The sequence below is a fragment of the Lonchura striata genome, chromosome 16, assembly GCF_050655825.1.
Source record: "Lonchura striata isolate lonStrDom1 chromosome 16, ASM5065582v1, whole genome shotgun sequence".
In the NCBI taxonomy this organism is placed as follows: domain Eukaryota; kingdom Metazoa; phylum Chordata; class Aves; order Passeriformes; family Estrildidae; genus Lonchura; species Lonchura striata.
Window position 1 is genome coordinate 4,929,912 of NC_140718.1, and position 20,152 is coordinate 4,950,063.

The following is a 20,152-nucleotide window of genomic DNA, read 5'->3' on the forward strand; positions in this document are numbered from 1 at the left end:
TCCCCAAATGGTCTTGATGGCCCCAAATGTCCCCAATGGCCCAAATGTCCCAAAATGGCGCCAATATTTCCAAAGTCCTTGATGGCCTCGATGTCCACAAATGGTCTTGATGGCCCCGAATGGTCTCGATGTTCTCAAGGTCCCAAGTGGCCCCAGTGTCCCAAAATGGCGCCAATATCTCCAAAGTCCTTGATGGCCTCCATGTCCACAAATGTCCCCGATGGCCACAATGGCACCGATGGCCCCAAGTGGCCTCAACGTCCCCAAGGTCCCAAGTGGCCCCAGTGTCCCAAAATGGCGCCAATATCTCCAAAATCCTCAATGGCACCAAGTAGCCTCAAATGTCCCCAAATGTCCCCAATGGCCACAATGGCACCGATGGCCCCAAATGGTCTTGATGTCCCCAAGGTCCCAATGGCCCCAGTGCCCCAAAATGGCGCCAATATCTCCAAAATCCTCGATGGCCTCCATGGCCCCAAATGTCCCCAATGGCCACAATGACACCGATGGCCCCAAATGTCCCCAAATGACCCCAAATGGTCTTGATGGCCCCAAATGGCCTCAATGTCCCCAAGGTCCCCGACACTCTCCGTGTCCCCCATGACCACAATGTCCTCAGTGTCCCCAATGTCCCCAACACTCTCTGTGTCCTCCATGACCACAATGTCCCCATTGTCCCCAACCCCCTGAATGTCCCCAATGTCCCCATTGCCCCAATTGTCCCAAATGTCCCCAATGTCCTCAGTGTCCCCAATGTCTCCAACCTCCCCAAATGTCCCCAATGTTCTCCATGTCCTCCATGGCCTTCGTGACCCAAATGTCCTGAACGTCCCCATTGCCCCAAATGTCCCCAATGTCCTCAATGTCCCCAATATCCCAAATGTCCCCGATGTTCTCAATGTCCCCATTGTCCCCAATGTCCTCATTGTCCCAATGTCCCCAATGTCCCCAACACCTCCAATGTCCTCAATGTCTCCAACCTCCCCAAATGTCGCAATGTTCTCCGTGTCCTCCATGGCCTTCATGACCCAAATGTCCCCATTGCCCCAAGTGTCCCCAATGTCCTCAGTGTCCCCAATGTCCCCAACACCTCCAATGTCCTCAATGTCTCCAACCTCCCCACATGTCCCCAATGTTCTCCGTGTCCTCCATGGCCTTCATGACCCAAATGTCCTGAACGTCCCCAATGTCCTCAATGCCCCAAATGTCCCCAACCCCCCGAATGTCCCCAGGCGCTGTGCGGGGCCGAGGACCCCGAGGACATCTGGGCGGCGTCGCAGGCGCAGGCCGAGCGCGTGGCGGCGCTGGCCCCGTGTCCCCGGTGTCCCCAATGTCCTCAATGTCCTCAGTGTCCCCAACACCCCAAATGTCCCCAATGTTCTCCATGTCCTCCATGGCCTTCATGACCACAATGTCCCCAATGTCCCCAACATCCTCCATGTCCCCAATGTCCTCAGTGTCCCCAATGTCCTCAATGTCTCCAACCTCCCCAAATGTCCCCAATGTTCTCCATGTCTTCCATGGCCTTCATGACCCAAATGTCCTGAACGTCCCCAATGTCCCCAATGTCCTCAGTGTCCCCAACACCCCAAATGTCCCCAATGTTCTTCATGTCCTCCATGGCCTTCATGACCACAATTTCCCCAATGTCCTCATTGCCCCAAATGTCCCCAATGTCCCCAACTCCTCCAATGTCCTCCATGTCTCCAACCTCCTCAGATGTCCCCAATGTCCTCAATGTTCTCCATGTCCTCCATGGCCTTCATGACCACAATGTTCCCAATGTCCCCATTGCCCCAAATGTCCCCAATGTCCCCAATGTCCTCAGTGTCCCCAATGTCTCCAATCTCCCCAAATGTCCCCAATGTTCTCCGTGTCCTCCATGGCCTTCATGACCCAAATGTCCTGAACGTCCCCAATGTCCTCAATGCCCCAAATGTCCCCAACTTCCCCAATGTCCCAAATGTCCCCAATGTTCTCCATGTCTTCCATTACCTTTATGGCCACAATGTCCCCAATGTCCCCATTGCCCCAAGTGTCCCCAATGTCCTCAATGTCCCCAACACCCCAAATGTCCCCAATGTCCCCAACACCTCCAATGTCCTCAGTGTCCCCAATGTCTCCAACCTCCCCAAATGTCCCCAATGTTCTCCATGTCCTCCATGGCCTTCATGACCCAAATGTCCCGAACGTCCCCAATGTCCCCAATGTCCCCAACCCCCCAAATGTCCCCAATGTCCCCAACACCTCCAATGTCCCCAATGTCTCCAACCTCCCCAAATGTCCCCAGTGTTCTCCATGTCCTCCATGGCCTTCATGAACCCAATATCCCCAATGTCCTCCATGCCCCAAATGTCCCCAATGTTCTCCATGTCCTCCATGGCCTTCATGACCCAAATGTCCTGAATGTCCTCAAATGTCCCCAATGTCCTCAGTGTCCCCAACACCCCAAATGTCCCCAATGTTCTTCATGTCCTCCATGGCCTTCATGACCACAATGTCCCCAATATCCTCATTGCCCCAAATGTCCCCAATGTCCCCAATGTCCCCAACACCTCCAATGTCCTCAATGTCTCCAACCTCCTCAGATGTCCCCAAATGTCCTCAATGTTCTCCATGTCCTCCATGGCCTTCATGACCACAATGTTCCCAATGTCCTCCATGTCCCCAATGTCCCCAATGTCCTCAGCGTCCCCAATGTCTTCAACCTCCCCAAATGTCCCCAATGTTCTCCATGTCCTCCATGGCCTTCATGACCCAAATGTCCTGAACGTTCCCATTGCCCCAAATGTCCCCAATGTCCCCAATGTCCTCAATGCCCCAAATGTCCCCAAATGTCCCCAACCCCCCGAATGTCCCCAGGCTCTGTGCGGGGCCGAGGACCCCGAGGACATCCGGGCGGCGTCGCAGGCGCAGGCCGAGCGCGTGGCAGCGCTGGCCGAGTTCAGCGAGTCGCTGAGCCCCGAGGACGGCGCCTGCGCCGAGGGCCCCGAGGAGGAGCTGAGCAAGGCCGAGCAGGAGATCGCCGCCCTGGTGGAGCAGGTGATTTTGGGGCAATTTGGGGGGATTTTGGGGCGTTTCGGGGCAATTTAGGGAGATTTTGGGGGTTTTTTGGGGGTGTTTTGGGGTGATTTTGGGGCAATTTGGGGGGATTTTGGGGCAATTTGAGGGGATTTTGGGGTGTTTTGAGGGGATTTTGGGGCAATTTGGGGGGATTTTGGGGCGTTTTGGGGCAATTTAGGGAGGTTTGTGTGGTTTTTTGGGGGCAATTTGGGGAGAATTTGGGGTGTTTTGGGGGGATTTTGGGGTAATTTGGGGGGATTTTCGGGCAATTTGAGGGGATTTTGGGGGGTCTTCGGGAGATTTTGGGGTGTCTTGAGGTGATTTTGGGGCAATTTGGGGAGAATTTGGGGGGTCTTGGGATGATTTTGGGGTGTTTTAGGGGAGATTTTGGGGTGTCTTGGGGTGATTTTGGGGCAATTTGGGGAGAATTTGGGGTGTCTTGGGGTGATTTGGGGGCAATATTGGAGAGAATTTGGGGTGTCGGGGTGATTTTCGGGCAATTTGGGGAGAATTTGGGGTGATTTGGGATGATTTTGGGGTGTTTTAGGGGAGATTTTGGGGTGTCTTGGGTTGATTTGGGGGCAATTTTAGAAAGATTTTGAAGTGTTTTGGGGTGATTTTGGGGCGATTTTGGAGGATTTTTGGGGTGTCTTGAGGTGATTTTGGGGCAATTTGGGGGGATTTTGGGGTGATTTGGGATGATTTTGGCGTGTTTTAGGGGAGATTTTGGGGTGTCTTGGGGTGATTTTGGGGCAATTTTGGGGAGAATTTGGGATGTTTTGGGATGATTTTGGGGCAATTTGGGGGGATTCTGGGGCAATTTGAGGGGATTTTGGGGGGTCTTCAGGAGATTTTGGGGTGTCTTGAGGTGATTTTGGGGCAATTTGGGGAGAATTTGGGGGGTCTTGGGATGAATTTGGGGTGTTTTAGGGGAGATTTTGAGGTGTCTTGGGGTGATTTGGGGGCGATTTTGGGGGATTTTTGGGGTGTCTTGAGGTGATTTTGGGGTGTTTTAGGGGAGATTTTGGGGCATCTTGGGGTGATTTGGGGGCAATTTGGGGAGAATTTGGGGGGTCTTGGGATGATTTTGGGGTGGTTTAGGATGATTTTAGGGCAATTTGGGGGGGATTTTGGGAGATTTTGGGGTGTCCCAAATGATTTTGGGGTGTCTTGGGGGGATTTTTGGGGCAATTTGGGGGCCCCAAATGTGGGGGTGTCCCACTTTTCCCCATGTTCCTTTAATTTGGGGAATATTTTGGGGGGGCTTGGGGGGTCCTTTTGAGCCGGGATTTTTTTGGGGGGCTCCCCGGGGGTCCGGAGATGTTTTTGGGGGGCTGCTGACCCTTCCCCAAATTGCAGCTGACCCCCATCGAGCGCTACGCCATGAACTTCCTGGAGGCCTCGCTGGAGGACGTCAGCCGGGAGGAGCTGAAGCAGGCTGAGGTTTGGGGGGGGGTCCCAAATTGGGTCTGGGGTCTCGGGGTGGGTTTTGGGGAGGTCTCAGGGTGGGTTTGGGGGGTCCCGAATTGGGTCTGGGGTCTCAGTTTGGGTTTTGGGGGTTCTGAATTGGGTCTGGGGTCTCAGGAGGGTTTGGGGGGGGTCTCAGGGTGGGTTTGGGGGTTCCCGAATTGGGTCTGGGGTCTCAGGGGGGTTTGGGGGGGGGTCTCAAGGTGGGTTTGGGGGTTCCCAAATGGGGTCTGGGGGTTCCTGAATTGGGTCTGGGGTCTTGGGGTGGGTTTTGGGGGGGTCTCAGGGTGGGTTTGGGGGGTCCCGAATTGGGTCTGGGGTCTCAGTTTGGGTTTTGGGGGTTCTGAATTGGGTCTGGGGTCTCAGGGGGGTTTGGGGAGGATCCCAGTTGGGTTTTGGGGGGTCCCAAATTGGGTCTGGGGTCTCGGGGTGGGTTTTGGGGGAGTCTAAGGGTGGGATTTTGGGGTTCTGAATTGGGTCTGGGGTCTCAGGAGGGTTTGGGGAGGTCTCAGGGTGGGTTTGGGGGTTCCCAAATGGGGTCTGGGGGTTCCTGAATTGGGTCTGGGGTCTCAGGGTGGGTTTTGGGGGAGTCTCAGGGTGGGATTTTGGGGTTCTGAATTGGGTCTGGGGGTTTTGGGGGGTCCCAATTTGGGATTTTGGGGTCCCATTCGTGATTTTGGGGTCCCAATTTGGGTCTGGGGTCTCATTTTGGGATTTTGGGGGTCCTGAATTGGGTCTGGGGGTTTTGGGGGGTCCCAATTCGGGATTCGGGGTCCCAATTTGGGTCTGGGGTCTCAGTTTGGGATTTTGGGGGTCCTGAATTGGGTCTGGGGTCTCTGGGGGGTTTTGGGGGGTCCCAATTCGGAATTCGGGGTCCCAATTTGGGTCTGGGGTCTCAGGGTGGGATTTTGGGGGTCCTGAATTGGGTCTGGGGGTTTTGTGGGGTCCCAATTTGGGATTTTGGGGTCCCAATTTGGGAATCGGGGTCCCAATTTGGGTCTGGGGTCTCATTTTGGGATTTTGGGGGTCCTGAATTGGGTCTGGGGTCTCTGGGGGTTTTTGGGGGGTCCCAATTTGGGAATCGGGGTCCCAATTTGGGTCTGGGGTCTCCGCAGGAGCAGCTGGAGGCCGCCCGCAAGGACATTGGCCAGGCCAAGGGGGGCGGGGCCAGGACCCGGCCCCGCCCCGGCCCCGCCCCCCTGGGGGAGGAGCCCGAGGAGGGGGCGGAGCCCGAAGGGGGCGTGGCCTCGTCGGAGAGGGGCGTGGCCACACCCAAAGGGGGCGTGGCCAGCTCGGAGAGGGGCGTGGCCTCCTCCGAAAGGGGCGCGGCCAATCCTAAAGGGGGCGTGGCCAACACAGGGGGCGTGGTTAGCTCAGAAAGGGGCGTGGCCTCCTCCAAAGGGGGCGTGGTCGGCTCAGAAAGGGGCGTGGTCTCCTCCAAAGGGGGCGTGGCCAGCTCAGAAAGGGGCGTGGCCTCCTCCAAAGGGGGCGTGGCCGCCCCTGAGCCCGTCACTGCCTGCAAAGGGGGCGTGGTCACGTCAGAAAGGGGCGTGGCCACCCCAGAAATGGGCGTGGTCTCCTCGGAAAGGGGCGTGGCCTCCTCAGAAAGGGGCGTGGCCACCCCAGAAATGGGCGAGGCCTCCCCGGAAGTGGGCGTGGCCAGCCCGGAAGGGGCGGAGCCCGATCCGGAAAAGGGGGCGGGGCCAAGGAAGGCGCGGCGCCCGCGGGCCCCGCCCCGCCCCTCCCCCCAGCGGCCCGGCCGGCGCCCGCGGGTTGTGACGTCATCGCTGACGTCACCGATGACGTCATCAGAGCCCGAGCGGCCCTGCGTGACGTCATCGCCGCCCGCCGAGGCCATGCCCACGCCGTCGCCGCCCGCGGCGGCGCCGGAACAGCACGTGGCGGCGTCGGGGCAGGAAGTGACGTCACCGGAGGCGGACGTGACGTCACCGGCGGAGGGGGCGGGGCCCGAGGAGCCCCCCCGCGCCCCGCCCCCGGGGCCGCGGCGCCGGCGCAGCGCCGACCTGGAGATCCGGCAGGGCGGGCGCGCCGGCCCGGCCGCCAAGGTGCTGCGGGCCCTGCCCGGCCGGTTGGTCACCGTGCTGGAGGCCCCGCCCCCCGGCCACGCCCCGCCCCGCCGCCGCGCCCGCCCGCGCCCCGCCCCGCCGCCTGCCTCAGTTTCCCCGCCGTCCTCCCCTTCGTCGGCCTCGTCGGCGTCTTCCCCCTCGTCGTCATCCTCCTCCTCGCCCGCCCCTCCGCCGCCGAAGCGCCGCCGCGGCCGCCCCCCCAAGCCCCGCCCCCTCCCCGCGGGGGGCGGGGCGCGGAGGCGCCGCCGCCGCCATCTTGGCGCCCGCCGGCGCCGCCCGCGCCGCGAGGACCCCAAAGCGGCGGCGGCGCCGCCCCGGAAACGGCGGCGGGGGCGGCCGCCCAAGATGGCGTCGCCGGAGCGCGAGGGCGGGGGAGGGGACGGGGAGGGGTCGCCCGGCCCGTCCCCGTCGGCGGCCATGCCGCGGTCCACCCGCGCCCGCCCCGGCGCCCCCCTGGCCCCGCCGCTGCAGCGGGAGCCGCGGCGGCGCCCCCGGCAAGATGGCGGCCGGGTGGGCGTGGCTTCGGGAGGAGGGGGCGGGGCCAAGCGGAAGGAGCCCCTCCCCCCGCGCCCGGCCAAGCGGCGCAGGATCGGGGGGGGAGGGGCCGGCGGAGGCCCCGCCCACCGGAGGGGGAGGAAAAGGGGGCGGGGTCCCCCCGCGGCCCCGCCCCGCCGGACGCAGCCCCCCCGGCGCTGCGCCGCCCCCCCCGCGCAGGGAGGGGGAGGGGCGGCCCCCCCGGACCCCCCCGGTGGGGCGGGGGCGGGGGGGAGGGGGAGGAAGGGGAGGACGTGAGGGGCGCGGCAAGATGGCGGCAAGGGGGGGAGAGACGGGGGTGGGCGGTGGTGGGGGAGGGGGCAAGATGGCCGGCGGTGGGGTGATGTAAAATGGCTGACGGCGGGGGTGAGACAAAATGGCTGCTGGTGGGGGTGAGACAAAATGGCTGACAGTGGGGTGACACAAAATGGCTGACCGGAAAGGGATACAAAATGGCCGCCAGTGGGGGTGAAACAAAATGGCCAAAAGTGGGGGTGAAACAAGATGGCTGACGGTAAGCGTGAGACAAAATGGCCGCCGGTTGGGGTGAGACAAAATGGCTGACGGTGGGATTGATGCAAAATGGCTGGCAGGGAAATGATTCAAAATGGCCGCCAGTGAGGGTGACACAAAATGGCTGACGGGAGTGAAACAAATTGGCTGATAGTGGAAGTGAAACAAAATGGCCGACAGTGGGGGTGACACAAAATGGCTGACAGGGAAGGGATACAAAATGGCCGCCGGCCGCCTGGATGTGGTCATGTGATTTGTGGGGGATTTAAATGTGGCTGACATGGCGGCCATGTTGATCAGTCCCAGTGTGGCTGGTGGGGTGACCTTTGATTGACCCCAATATGGCTGACACAGTGATCTTTGCTCCCAATATGGCTGACACTTGACCTTTGGTTGACCCCAATATGGCTGACACTTGACCTTTAAATTATCCCAATATGGCTGACACAGTGACCGTTGGTTGACCCCAATATGGCCAACATGGTGACCTCTGACTGACCCCAATATGGCTGACATGGTGACCTCTGATTGACCCCAATATGGCTGACAGTGACCTTTGATTGACCCCAATATGGCTGACACTTGACCTTTGGTTGACCCTAATATGGCTGCCATGCAAGGGGGCGTGGTCTCAAAATGGTCGCCAGGGCAGTTCCAAGATGGCTGCCGGGGTGACCTCTCAGTGACCCCAAGATGGCCGCCACCGCTGATCCAAGATGGCAGCCCGCGCGCGTCCGTGACGTCACTGCTGGAGGCCATCTTGGCTTGGGTGATGTCATTGCTGGCGGCCATTTTGAACCTGGCGGCCATTTTGTTTTCTGGCAGCCATCTTGAACACCAACCCCTAAAGGTGGTGGCCATCTTGCCTCCTGGCGGCCATCTTGACCTCACTTTGACCCAACCTCCTGGCAGCCATCTTGACTCTGGCCATCACGTGACCCGGTGGCCATCTTGATTGTGAGATGCAAAAATCTTGGCAGCCATTTTGTCTCCCGGTGGCCATCTTGGCTCCCACCATCTTCATCAATGCTCGGCCGCCATTTTGATTCCTGGTGGCCATCTTGACTGGGAAGATACAGAAACTTGGCGGCCATCTTGACTCTGTCACATGATCCGGCGGCCATCTTGACTGCTCGTCGATCTCAACTCCCAGCAGCCATTTTGACTTCCACCAACTTTTGTGAGTTCTGGCGGCCATCTTGGTTCCTGGTGGCCATCTTGACTGTAAACTCGGCAGCCATGTTAAATCCTGGCGGCCATCTTGGCCGTGAGAAGATCGAAGACTTGGCAGCCATTTTGAATCCTGGCGGCCATCTTAACTCTGACCAACGTGTGACCTGGCGGCCATCTTGGCCATGAACTGACAGCGAAAACTGGCGGCCATCTTGGCCTCCCCAGCATCTGTAACTGCCGGCAGCCATATTGAATCCTGGTGGCCATCTTGACTGCAAAACAACCACAAAACCTGGCGGCCATCTTAACTCCCATGACTCCTGGCAGCCATTTTGAATCCTGGCGGCCATCTTAACTCATGTGATGCCCAGAAGGCATCTTGAATCCTGGTGGCCATCTTGACTGCGAGACGACCACAAAACACGACGGCCATCTTGCCTCCCGTGATGCCCGGCAGCCATCTTGAATCCTGGCAGCCATCTTGACTTGTGTGATGCCCAGCAGCCATTTTGAATCCTGGCGGCCATCTTGACTGCGACACAATTACACAACCCGGCGGCCATCTTAACTCCCATGACTCCCAGCAGCCATTTTGATTCCTGGCGGCTATCTTGACTACAAGAAGACCACAAAACCCAGCGGCCATCTTGAATCCTGGTGGCCGTCTTGCCTCCCGTGACTCCCGGCAGCCATTTTGAATCCTGGTGGCCATCTTGACTATGAGAAGACCACAAAACCCGGCGGCCATCTTGAATCCTGGTGGCCATCTTGCCTCCCGTGACTCCCGGCAGCCGTTTTGAATCCCGGCGGCCATCTTGCATCCCGGCGGCCATCTTGCTTCAGGACCGTGCCCAGCAGAGTTGGGGGTGCGGGGTGGGGGAGGGGCGTTTCCCCTCCCCCCCGGATATGTAAATTTGGTTCCTTTCGAACCCGATCTATGCAAATGTGCTGGGCCGGGGGGCGGGGCCGGGATTTTTGGGGGGGGAGCGGCGGTCGAGGCTCTTCCTGCCGTGAATAAAAAAAGGTTCAAAATTCCCAAGTTTTGGGGTCCTCCCCGGGTCAGTTTTTTGGGGTGGGGGAATTTTGGGGATCCCTGAGGAGTTTTGGGGTCCCTGAAGAAATTTTGGGGGTCCCAGAGAGATTTTGGGGTTTTTTAAGGAATTCGGGGAATTTTGGGGGTCCCTGAGGACTTTTGGGGGTCCCAGAGGAGTTTTGGGGGTCCCTGACAGATTTTGGGGAACTTTTAGGAATTTGGGGAATTTTGGGGTCCCAGAGAGATTTTGGTGATCTTTTAGGAATTTGGGGGGTCCCAGAGAGATTTTGGGAGTCCCCAGGGGATCCCAGAGAGATTTTGGGGATGTTTAAAAAATTTGAGGGATTTTGGGGGTCCAGGAACAGATTTTGGGGTTCTTTTAAAGTTGGACAGAATTTTTGGTATTTTTGGGGGGTCCCTGAGGAGTTTCGGGGGTCCCAGACAGATTTTGGGGGTCCCAGACAGATTTTGGGGGTCCCAGACAGATTTTGGGGCTCTTTTAGGAATTTTGGATATTTTGGGGGTTCCAGAGGATTTTTTTGAGTCCCTGAAGAAATTCTGGGGGGTCCCCAGGGGATCTCAAAAAGATTTTGGGGATCTTTTAGGAATTTGGGGAATTTTGGGGGTTCCAGAGGATTTTTGGGGGTCCCTGAAGAAATTCTGGGGGGTCCCCAGGGGATCCCAGAGAGATTGTTGGGATCTTTTAGGAATTGGGGGAATTTTGTGGGATTTGGGTGGAATTTGGGGGGGTTTGAGGAAAATTTTTGGGGATTTTTGAGATTTAGGGAGAATTTGGGGGTCTCAAAGGGATTTTGGGGAGATTTTGGGGAGTCCTGATGGAATTTTGGGGTTTTCGGATGGATTTTGGGGGGGCTGGTAAAATTTGGGCATCCTCGGGGGAATTTTTGGGGGTCCCCGGAGAGAAAATTCGGGAAATTTGGGGGCAATTGAGGATTTTGGGGCGGTTTTGAGATCTTTGGGGGAATTTTGGGGTCCCAGAGGATTTTGGGGTCCCTAAGAGGATTTTGGGAGGTTATTTTTGCCTTGGACAGATTTTGGAGGTTCCCAGAGGAGTTTTTGGGGTCAATTTTTGGGATTTTCGGATTTTTGGGGGGGGTCGCCGAGGGAATTTCGGGGTTTATTTTGGGGATTTGAGGATTTTTGGGTGCTCTCAGAGGTCCTGGAATGTCTCCAAGCGGTCTTGAAGGGCTCTGAGTGTCCCCAAAAGCCCCGGGGGTCCCCAAAATTTTCAAGTATCCCAAAAAATCTCAAAAAACTCCAAAAAATCCCCGAAAAACCCCCAAAAATCCCTTCGGTGGGCCCCACCGCCGCCATCGCCGCTTTAAGAGTTCCCCGTTACCCCTTTTAAGAGCCGCGGGCCGCTCCTTTTCCCGCCCTTTCGCCGTTACCGCGGCAACGGGGGCGTGGCTTAGGCGGCTCGACCAATCAGAACGCGTAGATGCGGGGGTGGGGCGTGGCCAGCGCGGCTCAGCCAATCAGCGCGGGCGGTGGGCGTGGCCTGGGCGGCTGCGCGGCGCTGACTCCGGTGAGATCCGAGGGGGGGGGCGGGACGGGCGCGGAAAAAAACCCAAAAAAAACCCCAAAAAAAGCCAAAAAAGCCCCAAAATCGTCGGAATTCGACCCAAAATCGCCGCGGATTCCGTGGGGAGCAGCCCGGGACCCCCCGGGGCTCTCCCGGGCCGCTCCCGGCCCGCCCTGAGGCCGCCGCCGCCATTTTGGGGCTCCGGCGGCGCCGCGCTCCCAAAGGGCCGAAAATGCCCCAAATTCACCCGAAATTCACCCAAAATTCACCCGAAATGCCCCAAATTCACCCGAAATTCACCCGAAATTCACCCAAAATGCCAAAAATTCACCCGAAATTCACCCGAAATTCACCCAAGATGCCCCAAATTCACCCGAAATATACCCAAAATGTCCAAATTCTACCCAAAATTCACCGGAAATTCACTCAAAATTCACACAAAATGCTCAAATTTCACCCAAAATTCACCAAAAATTCAGCCAAAATGAACCAAATTCCACCTGAAATTCACCCAAAACCCCCAAAATTCACCGAAAATGTCCCAAATTTCACCCGAAATGCCCCAAATTCACCCGAAATTCACCCAAAATTCACCCAAAATGCCCCAAATTCACCCGAAATTCACCCAAAATTCACCCAAAATGCCCCAAATTCACCCGAAATTCACCCCAAATCCCCAAAATTCACCCGAAATTCACCCGAAATTCACCCGAAATGCCCAAAATTCACCCCAAATGCCCCAAATTCACCCGAAATATACCCAAAATGCCCAAAATTCACCCAAAATGCCCGAAATTCACCCGAAATGCCCAAAATTCACCCAAAATATACCCAAAATGTCCAAATTCTTCCCAAAATTCACCCAAAATGCCAAAAATTCACCCGAAATTCACCCGAAATGCCCAAAATTCACCCGAAATTCACCCGAAATTCACCCCAAATGCCCCAAATTCACCCGAAATTCACCCAAAATGTCCAAATTCTAATCAAAATACTCAAAATTCAACCCAAATGCTCAAATTTCACCCAAAATTCACCCCAAACCCCCAAAATTCACCTGAAATGCTTAAAATTCTCCCAAAATGTCCCAAAATTCATCTAAAACCCACCCAAAATGCTCAAGTTTCACCTAAAATTCACTCAAAATGCCGAAATTCACCCAAAATCCCATAAAATTCACCCAAAATTCCCTAAAATCCCCCCAAATTCCCCGAATCCCCCTAAAATCCCCCCAAAATCACCTTAAATCCCCCCAAATTTCCCCCAAATCCCCCAAAAAATCTCCAAATAATTTCAAACCCCCCCAAAATTCCCCAAATCCCCCCAAATCCCCTTAAATACCCCAAAGTACCCCTAAATCCTCCCAAAAATCCCTTAAACTCCCCCAAAATCCCCCAAACTCCCCCAAAATCCCATCCAACCCCCCAAAATCTCCACAAAATCCCACCAAATCCCCCAAAAATTCCCCCCAAACCCCAAAATTCCCCCAAAATTCTCCAAAACACTTTAAACCCCCCCAAAATTCCCCAAATCGCCCCAAAATCACCTTAAATCCCCCCAAAATCCCCCAAAGCACCCCAAAATCCCCTAAAATCCCCCCAAAATCACCTTAAACTCCTCAAAATCACCTTAAACTCCCCAAAATCCCCCCAAACGTATTCAAACCCCCCAAAATCCCCTCAAATTCCCCCAAAATCATTTTAAACCCCCAAAATTCCCCCAAATCCCCCCAAAATCACCTTAAATTCCCCCGAAATCCCGCAAATCTCTTCAAAATCCCCCCAAATTCTCCCAAAATCACCTGAAATCCCCCCAAAATCACCTTAAACCCCCCCAAAATCACCTGAAATCCCCCCAAAATCACCTTAAACCCCCCCAAAATCACCTGAAATCCCCCCAAAATCCTCCCAAAATCACCTTTAATCCCCCTAAAATCACCTTAAACCCCCCAAATTCTCCCAAAATCACCTGAAATCCCCCCAAAACCCTCACCTGTGCCCTCACCTGTGCCCAGGTGCCCATGGCGGGGGTCGGTGCCAAGCAGGGACCCCCAAAATCCACCCAAAATCACCTTAAACCCCCCCAAAATCACCTTAAACCCCCCCAAATTCTCCCAAAATCACCTGAAATCCCCCCAAAATCCCCCCAAACCCTCACCTGTGCCCTCACCTGTGCCCAGGTGCCCATGGCGGGGGTCGGTGCCAAGCGGGGACCCCCAAAATCACCTTAAACCCCCCCAAAATCACCTTAAACCCCCCCAAAATCACCTTAAATCCCCCCAAAATCACCTGAAATCCCCCCAAAATCACCTGAAATCCCCCCAAATCTCTCACCTGTGGCCTCACCTGTGCCCAGGTGCCCATGGCGGGGGTCGGCGCCAAGCGGGGACCCCCAAATTCCCCCCAAAATCACCTTAAACCCCCCCAAAATCACCTGAAATCCCCCCAAAATCACCTTAAACCCCCCCAAAATCACCTGAAATCCCCCCAAATCTCTCACCTGTGCCCTCACCTGTGCCCAGGTGCCCATGGCGGGGGTCGGCGCCAAGTGGGGACCCCCAAAATCACCTTAAACTCCCCAAATTCTCCCAAAATCCCCCCAAATTCTCCCAAAATCACCTGAAATCCCCCCAGACCCCTCACCTGTGCCCTCACCTGTGCCCAGGTGCCCATGGCGGGGGTCGGCGCCAAGCGGGGACCCCCAAAATCCCCCCAAAATCACCTTAAATCCCCCCAAAATCACCTTAAACTCCCCAAAATCACCTGAAACCCCCCCAAAATCACCTGAAACCCCCCCAAAATCACCTGAAATCCCCCCAAATTCTCCCAAAATCACCTGAATTCCCCCCGACCCCTCACCTGTGCCCTCACCTGTGCCCAGGTGCCCATGGCGGGGGTCGGCGCCAAGCGGGGACCCCCCGAGCCCGGGGGGGGCCCCCCCGAGAAGAGACCCCCGAGGGAGGAGCAGCCCCCGACCACCCTGATCGAGCCCCTGCGCCTGGGCGGCATCTCCAGCACGGTGAGGGCACCTGGGCACACCTGGGGGCACCTGGGCACACCTGGGCACACCTGGGGGGGTGAAAACACACCTGGGCACACCTGAGATACACCTGGGGGCACCTGGGATACACCTGGGATAGACCTGGGGGGGTGAAAACACACCTGGGCACACCTGAGATACAGCTGGGCACACCTGGGATACACCTGGGCACACCTGAGATACACCTGGGCACACCTGGGAACACCTGGGCACACCTGAGCCCCACCCTGATCGAGCCCCTGCGCCTGGGCGGCATCTCCAGCACGGTGAGGGCACCTGGGCACACCTGAGATACACCTGGGCACACCTGGGATACACCTGGGATACACCTGGGCACACCTGGGATACACCTGAGATACACCTGGGGGGGTGAAAACACACCTGGGATACACCTGGGCACACCTGGGATACACCTGGGGGGGTGAAAACACACCTGGGCACACCTGAGATACACCTGGGCACACCTGGGCACACCTGGGATACACCTGGGCGGGTGAAAACACACCTGGGCACACCTGAGATACACCTGAGATACACCTGGGATACACCTGGGCACACGTGGGATATACCTGGGCACACCTGGGGGCACCTGGGATACACCTGGGATACACCTGGGCACACCTGGGGCAGTCAAAACACAGTTGGGCACACCTGAGATACACCTGGGGGGGTGAAAACACACCTGGACACACTTGAGATACATCTGGGATACACCTGGGCACACCTGTGAGCACCTGGGATACACCTGGGGACACCTAAGATACATCTGGTGGCACCTGGGCACGCCTGAGATACACCTGAGACACACCTGAGGGGGTGAAAACACACCTGGGCACACCTGGGATACACCTGGGCACATGTGAGCCCCACCCTGATCGAGCCCCTGCGCCTGGGCGGCATCTGCAGCACGGTGAGGGCACCTGGGCACACCTGGGGGCACATGGGCACACCTGGGATACACCTGGGGGGGTGAAAACACACCTGGGCACACCTGAGATACACCTGGAAACACCTGGGATACACCTGGGATACACCTGGGCACACCTGGGGGCACCTGGGATACACCTGAGATACACCTGGGAGGGTAAAAACACACCTGGACACACCTGGGATACACCTGAGAGTACCTGGGGGCACCTGGGATGCACCTGGGCACACCTGAGATACACCTGGGGACACCTGGGAGCACCTGAGACAGATCTGGGCACACCTGGCTGCGTTTCACTCACCTGTCCAGGAGGAGATGGACCTGAAGGTGCTCCAGTTCCGGAACAAGAAGCCGTGTCACACCTGTCTCACCTGTCCATATCTCACCTGTCCATATCTCACCTGTCCATATCTCACCTGTCCATATCTCACCTGTCCATATCTCACCTGTCCCACCTGTCTCACCTGTCCATATCTCACCTGTCCATATCTCACCTGTCCATATCTCACCTGTCCCACCTGTCTCACCTGTCCATATCTCACCTGTCTCACCTGTCCATGTCTCACCTGTCCATATCTCACCTGTCCATATCTCACCTGTCCATGTCTCACCTGTCCATATCTCACCTGTCTCACCTGTCTCACCTGTCCATATCTCACCTGTCCAGGAGGAGATGGACCTGAAGGTGCTCCAGTTCCGGAACAAGAAGCCGTGTCACACCTGTCCATGTCTCACCTGTCCCACCTGTCTCACCTGTCTCACCTGTCCATATCTCACCTGTCCATGTCTCACCTGTCTCACCTGTCCCACCTGTCCAGGAGGAGATGGACCTCAAGGTGCTCCAGTTCCGGAACAAGAAGCCGTGTCACACCTGTCTCACCTGTCCATGTCTCACCTGTCTCACCTGTCTCACCTGTCTCACCTGTCCATATCTCACCTGTCCAGGAGGAGATGGACCTCAAGGTGCTCCAGTTCCGGAACAAGAAGCCGTGTCACACCTGTGTCACCTGTCCATATCTCACCTGTGTCACCTGTCCATATCTCACCTGTCTCACCTGTCTCACCTGTCTCACCTGTCCAGGAGGAGATGGATCTCAAGGTGCTCCAGTTCCGGAACAAGAAGCCGTGTCACACCTGTCTCACCTGTCTCACCTGTCCATGTCCCACCTGTCTCACCTGTCCATATCTCACCTGTCTCACCTGTCCCACCTGTCTCACCTGTCCCACCTGTCCAGGAGGAGATGGATCTCAAGGTGCTCCAGTTCCGGAACAAGAAGCCGTGTCACACCTGTACCACCTGTCCATATCTCACCTGTCCATATCTCACCTGTCCATATCTCACCTGTCACACCTGTGTCACCTGTCCATATCTCACCTGTCTCACCTGTCTCACCTGTCTCACCTGTCCCACCTGTCTCACCTGTCCATATCTCACCTGTCCATGTCTCACCTGTCCATGTCTCACCTGTCCAGGAGGAGATGGACCTCAAGGTGCTCCAGTTCCGGAACAAGAAGCCGTGTCACACCTGTGTCACCTGTCCATATCTCACCTGTCCATGTCTCACCTGTCCATATCTCACCTGTCCATATCTCACCTGTCCATATCTCACCTGTCCATCTCACCTGTCCATATCTCACCTGTCCCACCTGCAGGAGGAGATGGACCTGAAGGTGCTCCAGTTCCGGAACAAGAAGCCGTGTCACACCTGTGTCACCTGTCCATATCTCACCTGTCTCACCTGTCCATGTCTCACCTGTCCATATCTCACCTGTCTCACCTGTCTCACCTGTCCATATCTCACCTATCTCACCTGTCTCACCTGTCTCACCTGTCCATGTCTCACCTGCAGGAGGAGATGGACCTGAAGGTGCTCCAGTTCCGGAACAAGAAGCTGGCCGAGCGCCTGGAGCAGCGCCAGGTGTGCGAGGACGAGCTCCGCGAGCGCATCGAGAAGCTGGAGAAGCGCCAGGCCACCGACGACGCCACCCTGCACCTGGTCAACCGCTTCTGGGCACAGGTGAGGGGGCACACCTGGGCACACCTGGGCGCTCACCTGGAGGGGGAAAGAGAAAAAAAATGGGGTTGAAAGGAGAAAAAAAGGGATTTTGGGCATTAAAAATGGCGTCAGGGACACCCAGGTGGTTCTGGGCACACCTGGGCACAGGTGAGGCTCACCTGGGCACACCTGGGCACAGGTGAGACTCACCTGGGCACACCTGGGAGGTAAAATACAGAAAAAAATGGGGTGAAAAGCTGAAAAAATGGGGTGAAAAGGAGCGAAAATGGGGTTAAAAGGAGAAAAAATGGGGATTTGGGCATTAAAAATGCACCTGGGCACACCTGGGCACACCTGGGGCAGGTAAAGCCCCAAAATTGGGGTTAAAAATCCCAAAATTGGGGCTCTGGGCAGTAAAACCGGCCCCAGTTTTGGGGTAATTTGGGGATTTTTTGGGTCCAATTGTGGGATTTTTTTGGGTTTGATTTTGGGATTTTTTTGAGACCAATTTTGGGATTTTTTAGGTTCAATTTTGGGATTTTTTGGGACCAATTTTGGGATTTTTTGGGTACAATTTTGGGATTTTTTTGGGTTCAAGTTCAGGATTTTTTGGGGTAATTTTGGGGTTTTTTGGGTTCAATTTTGAGATTTTTGGGACATTTTAGGACCAATTTTGGGATTTTTTGGGACATTTTAGGACCAATTTTGGGATTTTTTGGGTTTGATTTTGGGATTTCTTGGGTCTAATTTTGGGATTTTTTGGGTCCAATTTGGGGATTTTTTTGGGTCCAATTTTGGGGTTTTTTGGGTTCAATTTTGAGATTTTTTGGGACATTTTAGGACCAATTTTGGGATTTTTTGGGTTTGATTTTGGGATTTTTTGGTTCAATTTTGGGATTTTTTGGGGGATTTTTTGGGTTCAATTTTGGGATTTTTTGGGTCCAATTTTGGGATTTTTTGGGTCCAATTTTGGGATTTTTTTGGGTTCAAGTTCGGGGTTTTTTTGGGACCAATTTTGGGATTTTTTGGGACCGATTTTGGGATATTTCGGGACCAATTTTGGGATTTTTTGGAACCAATTTGGGGATTTTTTGGGTTCAAATTTGGGATTTTTTGGGTCAAATTTTGGCTATTTTTGGGTCCAAATTTGGGAATTTTTGGGACCGATTTTGGGACATATTTTGGGATTTTTTGGGTTCAATTTGGGGATTTTTTTCGGTCCAATTTTGGGATTTTTTGGGTCAAATTTTGGGATTTTTTCGTTCCGATTTTGGGATTTTTTGGGGTAATTTTGAGGATTTTTTGGGTCCAATTTTGGGATTTTTTGGGTCCAATTTTGGGATTTTTTGGGTCAAATTTTGGCAATTTTTGGGTCCAATTTTGGGATTTTTTTGGGGTCCAATTTTGGGATTTTTGGGTTCAATTTTGGCAATTTTTGGGTCCGATTTTGGGATTTTTTGGGTTTGATTTTGGGATTTTTTGGGTCCAATTTTGAGATTTTTTGGGTTCAATTTTGGGCAATTTTGGGCCATTTTTAACCCTTTCCTCCCCAGATGAATTCGGGTCAGTTTTGGGTCATTTTTTGGGGTAATTTTGGGGATTTTTGGGGTAAATTTGGGGATTTTTGGGTCATTTTTAACCCTTTCCTCCCCAGTTGGACTCAAGTGGATTTTGGGTTAGATATTGGGGTAATTTTGGGGATTTTTGGGTGGATTTTTGGGTCGATTTTGGGCATTTTGGGGCCGTTTTTAACCCTTTCCTCCCCGGATGGTTCGGGTCAGTTTTGGGTGGATTTTTGGGTCGATTTTGGGCATTTTGGGTTAACTTTTAACCCTTTCCTCCCCGGATGATTCGGGTCAGTTTTGGGTGGATTTTTGGGTCGATTTTGGGGCATTTTGGGGCCGTTTTTAACCCTTTCCTCCCCGGCTGATTCGGGTCAGTTTTGGGTCATTTTTTGGGGTAAATTTGGGTGGATTTTTGGGGAAATTTTGGGCATTTTGGGGCCGTTTTTAACCCTTTCCTCCCCGGCTGATTCGGGTCAGTTTTGGGTCATTTTTTGGGGTAAATTTGGGTGGATTTTTGGGGAAATTTTGGGCATTTTGGGGCCGTTTTTAACCCTTTCCTCCCCAGCTGGTTCAGGTCAGTTTTGGGTGGATTTTTGGGGTAATTTTGGGGATTTTTGGGGTAATTTTTAACCCTTTCCTCCCCAGCTGATTCGGGTCCGTTTTGGGTGGATTTTTGGGCTGATTTCGGGCATTTTGGGGTAATTTTTAACCCTTTCCTCCCCAGCTGGTTCAGGTCAGTTTTGGGTGGATTTTTGGGTCGATTTAGGGGCATTTTTGGGCCATTTTTAACCCTTTCCTCCCCAGCTGAATCGGGTCAGTTTTGGGTGGATTTTTGGTGCAATTTTGGGCATTTTGGGTTAACTTTTAACCCTTTCCTCCCCGGATGATTCGGGTCAGTTTTGGGTGGATTTTTGGGGTAATTTTGGGCAATTTTGGGCCCGTTTTTAACCCTTTCCTCCCCGGATGATTCGGGTCAGTTTTGGGTGGATTTTTGGGCTGATTTGGGGCAATTTTGGGCCATTTTTAACCCTTTCCTCCCCAGCTGGTTCGGGTCAGTTTTGGGTCATTTTTGGGGTAATTTTGGGGATTTTTGGGGTAATTTTGGGCATTTTTGGGTCATTTTTAACCCTTTCCTCCCCAGCTGGTTCGGGTCCGTTTTGGGTCATTTTTGGGGTAATTTTGGGGATTTTTGGGGTAAATTTGGGGATTT

At 54.9% G+C, this 20,152-nt stretch overlaps 2 protein-coding genes across 19 annotated transcripts in view; both read left to right on the plus strand.

Annotated features, from left to right (window-relative positions):
* The window catches only part of SRCAP (Snf2 related CREBBP activator protein), a 98,268-nt gene extending 88,392 nt beyond the window's left edge, over nt 1-9,876 (plus strand). The window contains exons 34-36 of the mRNA XM_085593503.1: nt 2,863-3,042; nt 4,423-4,506; nt 5,646-9,876. Of these exons, the coding sequence (XP_085449629.1) occupies nt 2,863-3,042; nt 4,423-4,506; nt 5,646-7,409 (2,028 nt within the window). The 3' untranslated portion in view covers nt 7,410-9,876. The remainder of the gene's footprint in view (nt 1-2,862; nt 3,043-4,422; nt 4,507-5,645) is intronic.
* A 1,451-nt stretch (nt 9,877-11,327) lies between these two features.
* Nucleotides 11,328-20,152, plus strand: part of RNF40 (ring finger protein 40) — a 51,886-nt gene continuing 43,061 nt past the window's right edge. For 11 of the 18 annotated variants that reach the window (XM_085593434.1, XM_085593435.1, XM_085593437.1 and 8 more), the window contains exons 1-4: nt 11,329-11,416; nt 14,294-14,431; nt 16,616-16,633; nt 17,249-17,398. In XM_085593434.1, the coding sequence (XP_085449560.1) occupies nt 11,330-11,416; nt 14,294-14,431; nt 16,616-16,633; nt 17,249-17,398 (393 nt within the window). In that variant the 5' untranslated portion in view covers nt 11,329. Of the gene's footprint in view, nt 11,417-14,293; nt 14,432-16,198; nt 16,217-16,461; nt 16,480-16,615; nt 16,634-16,853; nt 16,872-17,230; nt 17,399-20,152 lie in introns of all 18 variants that reach the window. The other 7 variants (XM_085593428.1, XM_085593448.1, XM_085593447.1 and 4 more) reach the window with 5 other exon arrangements.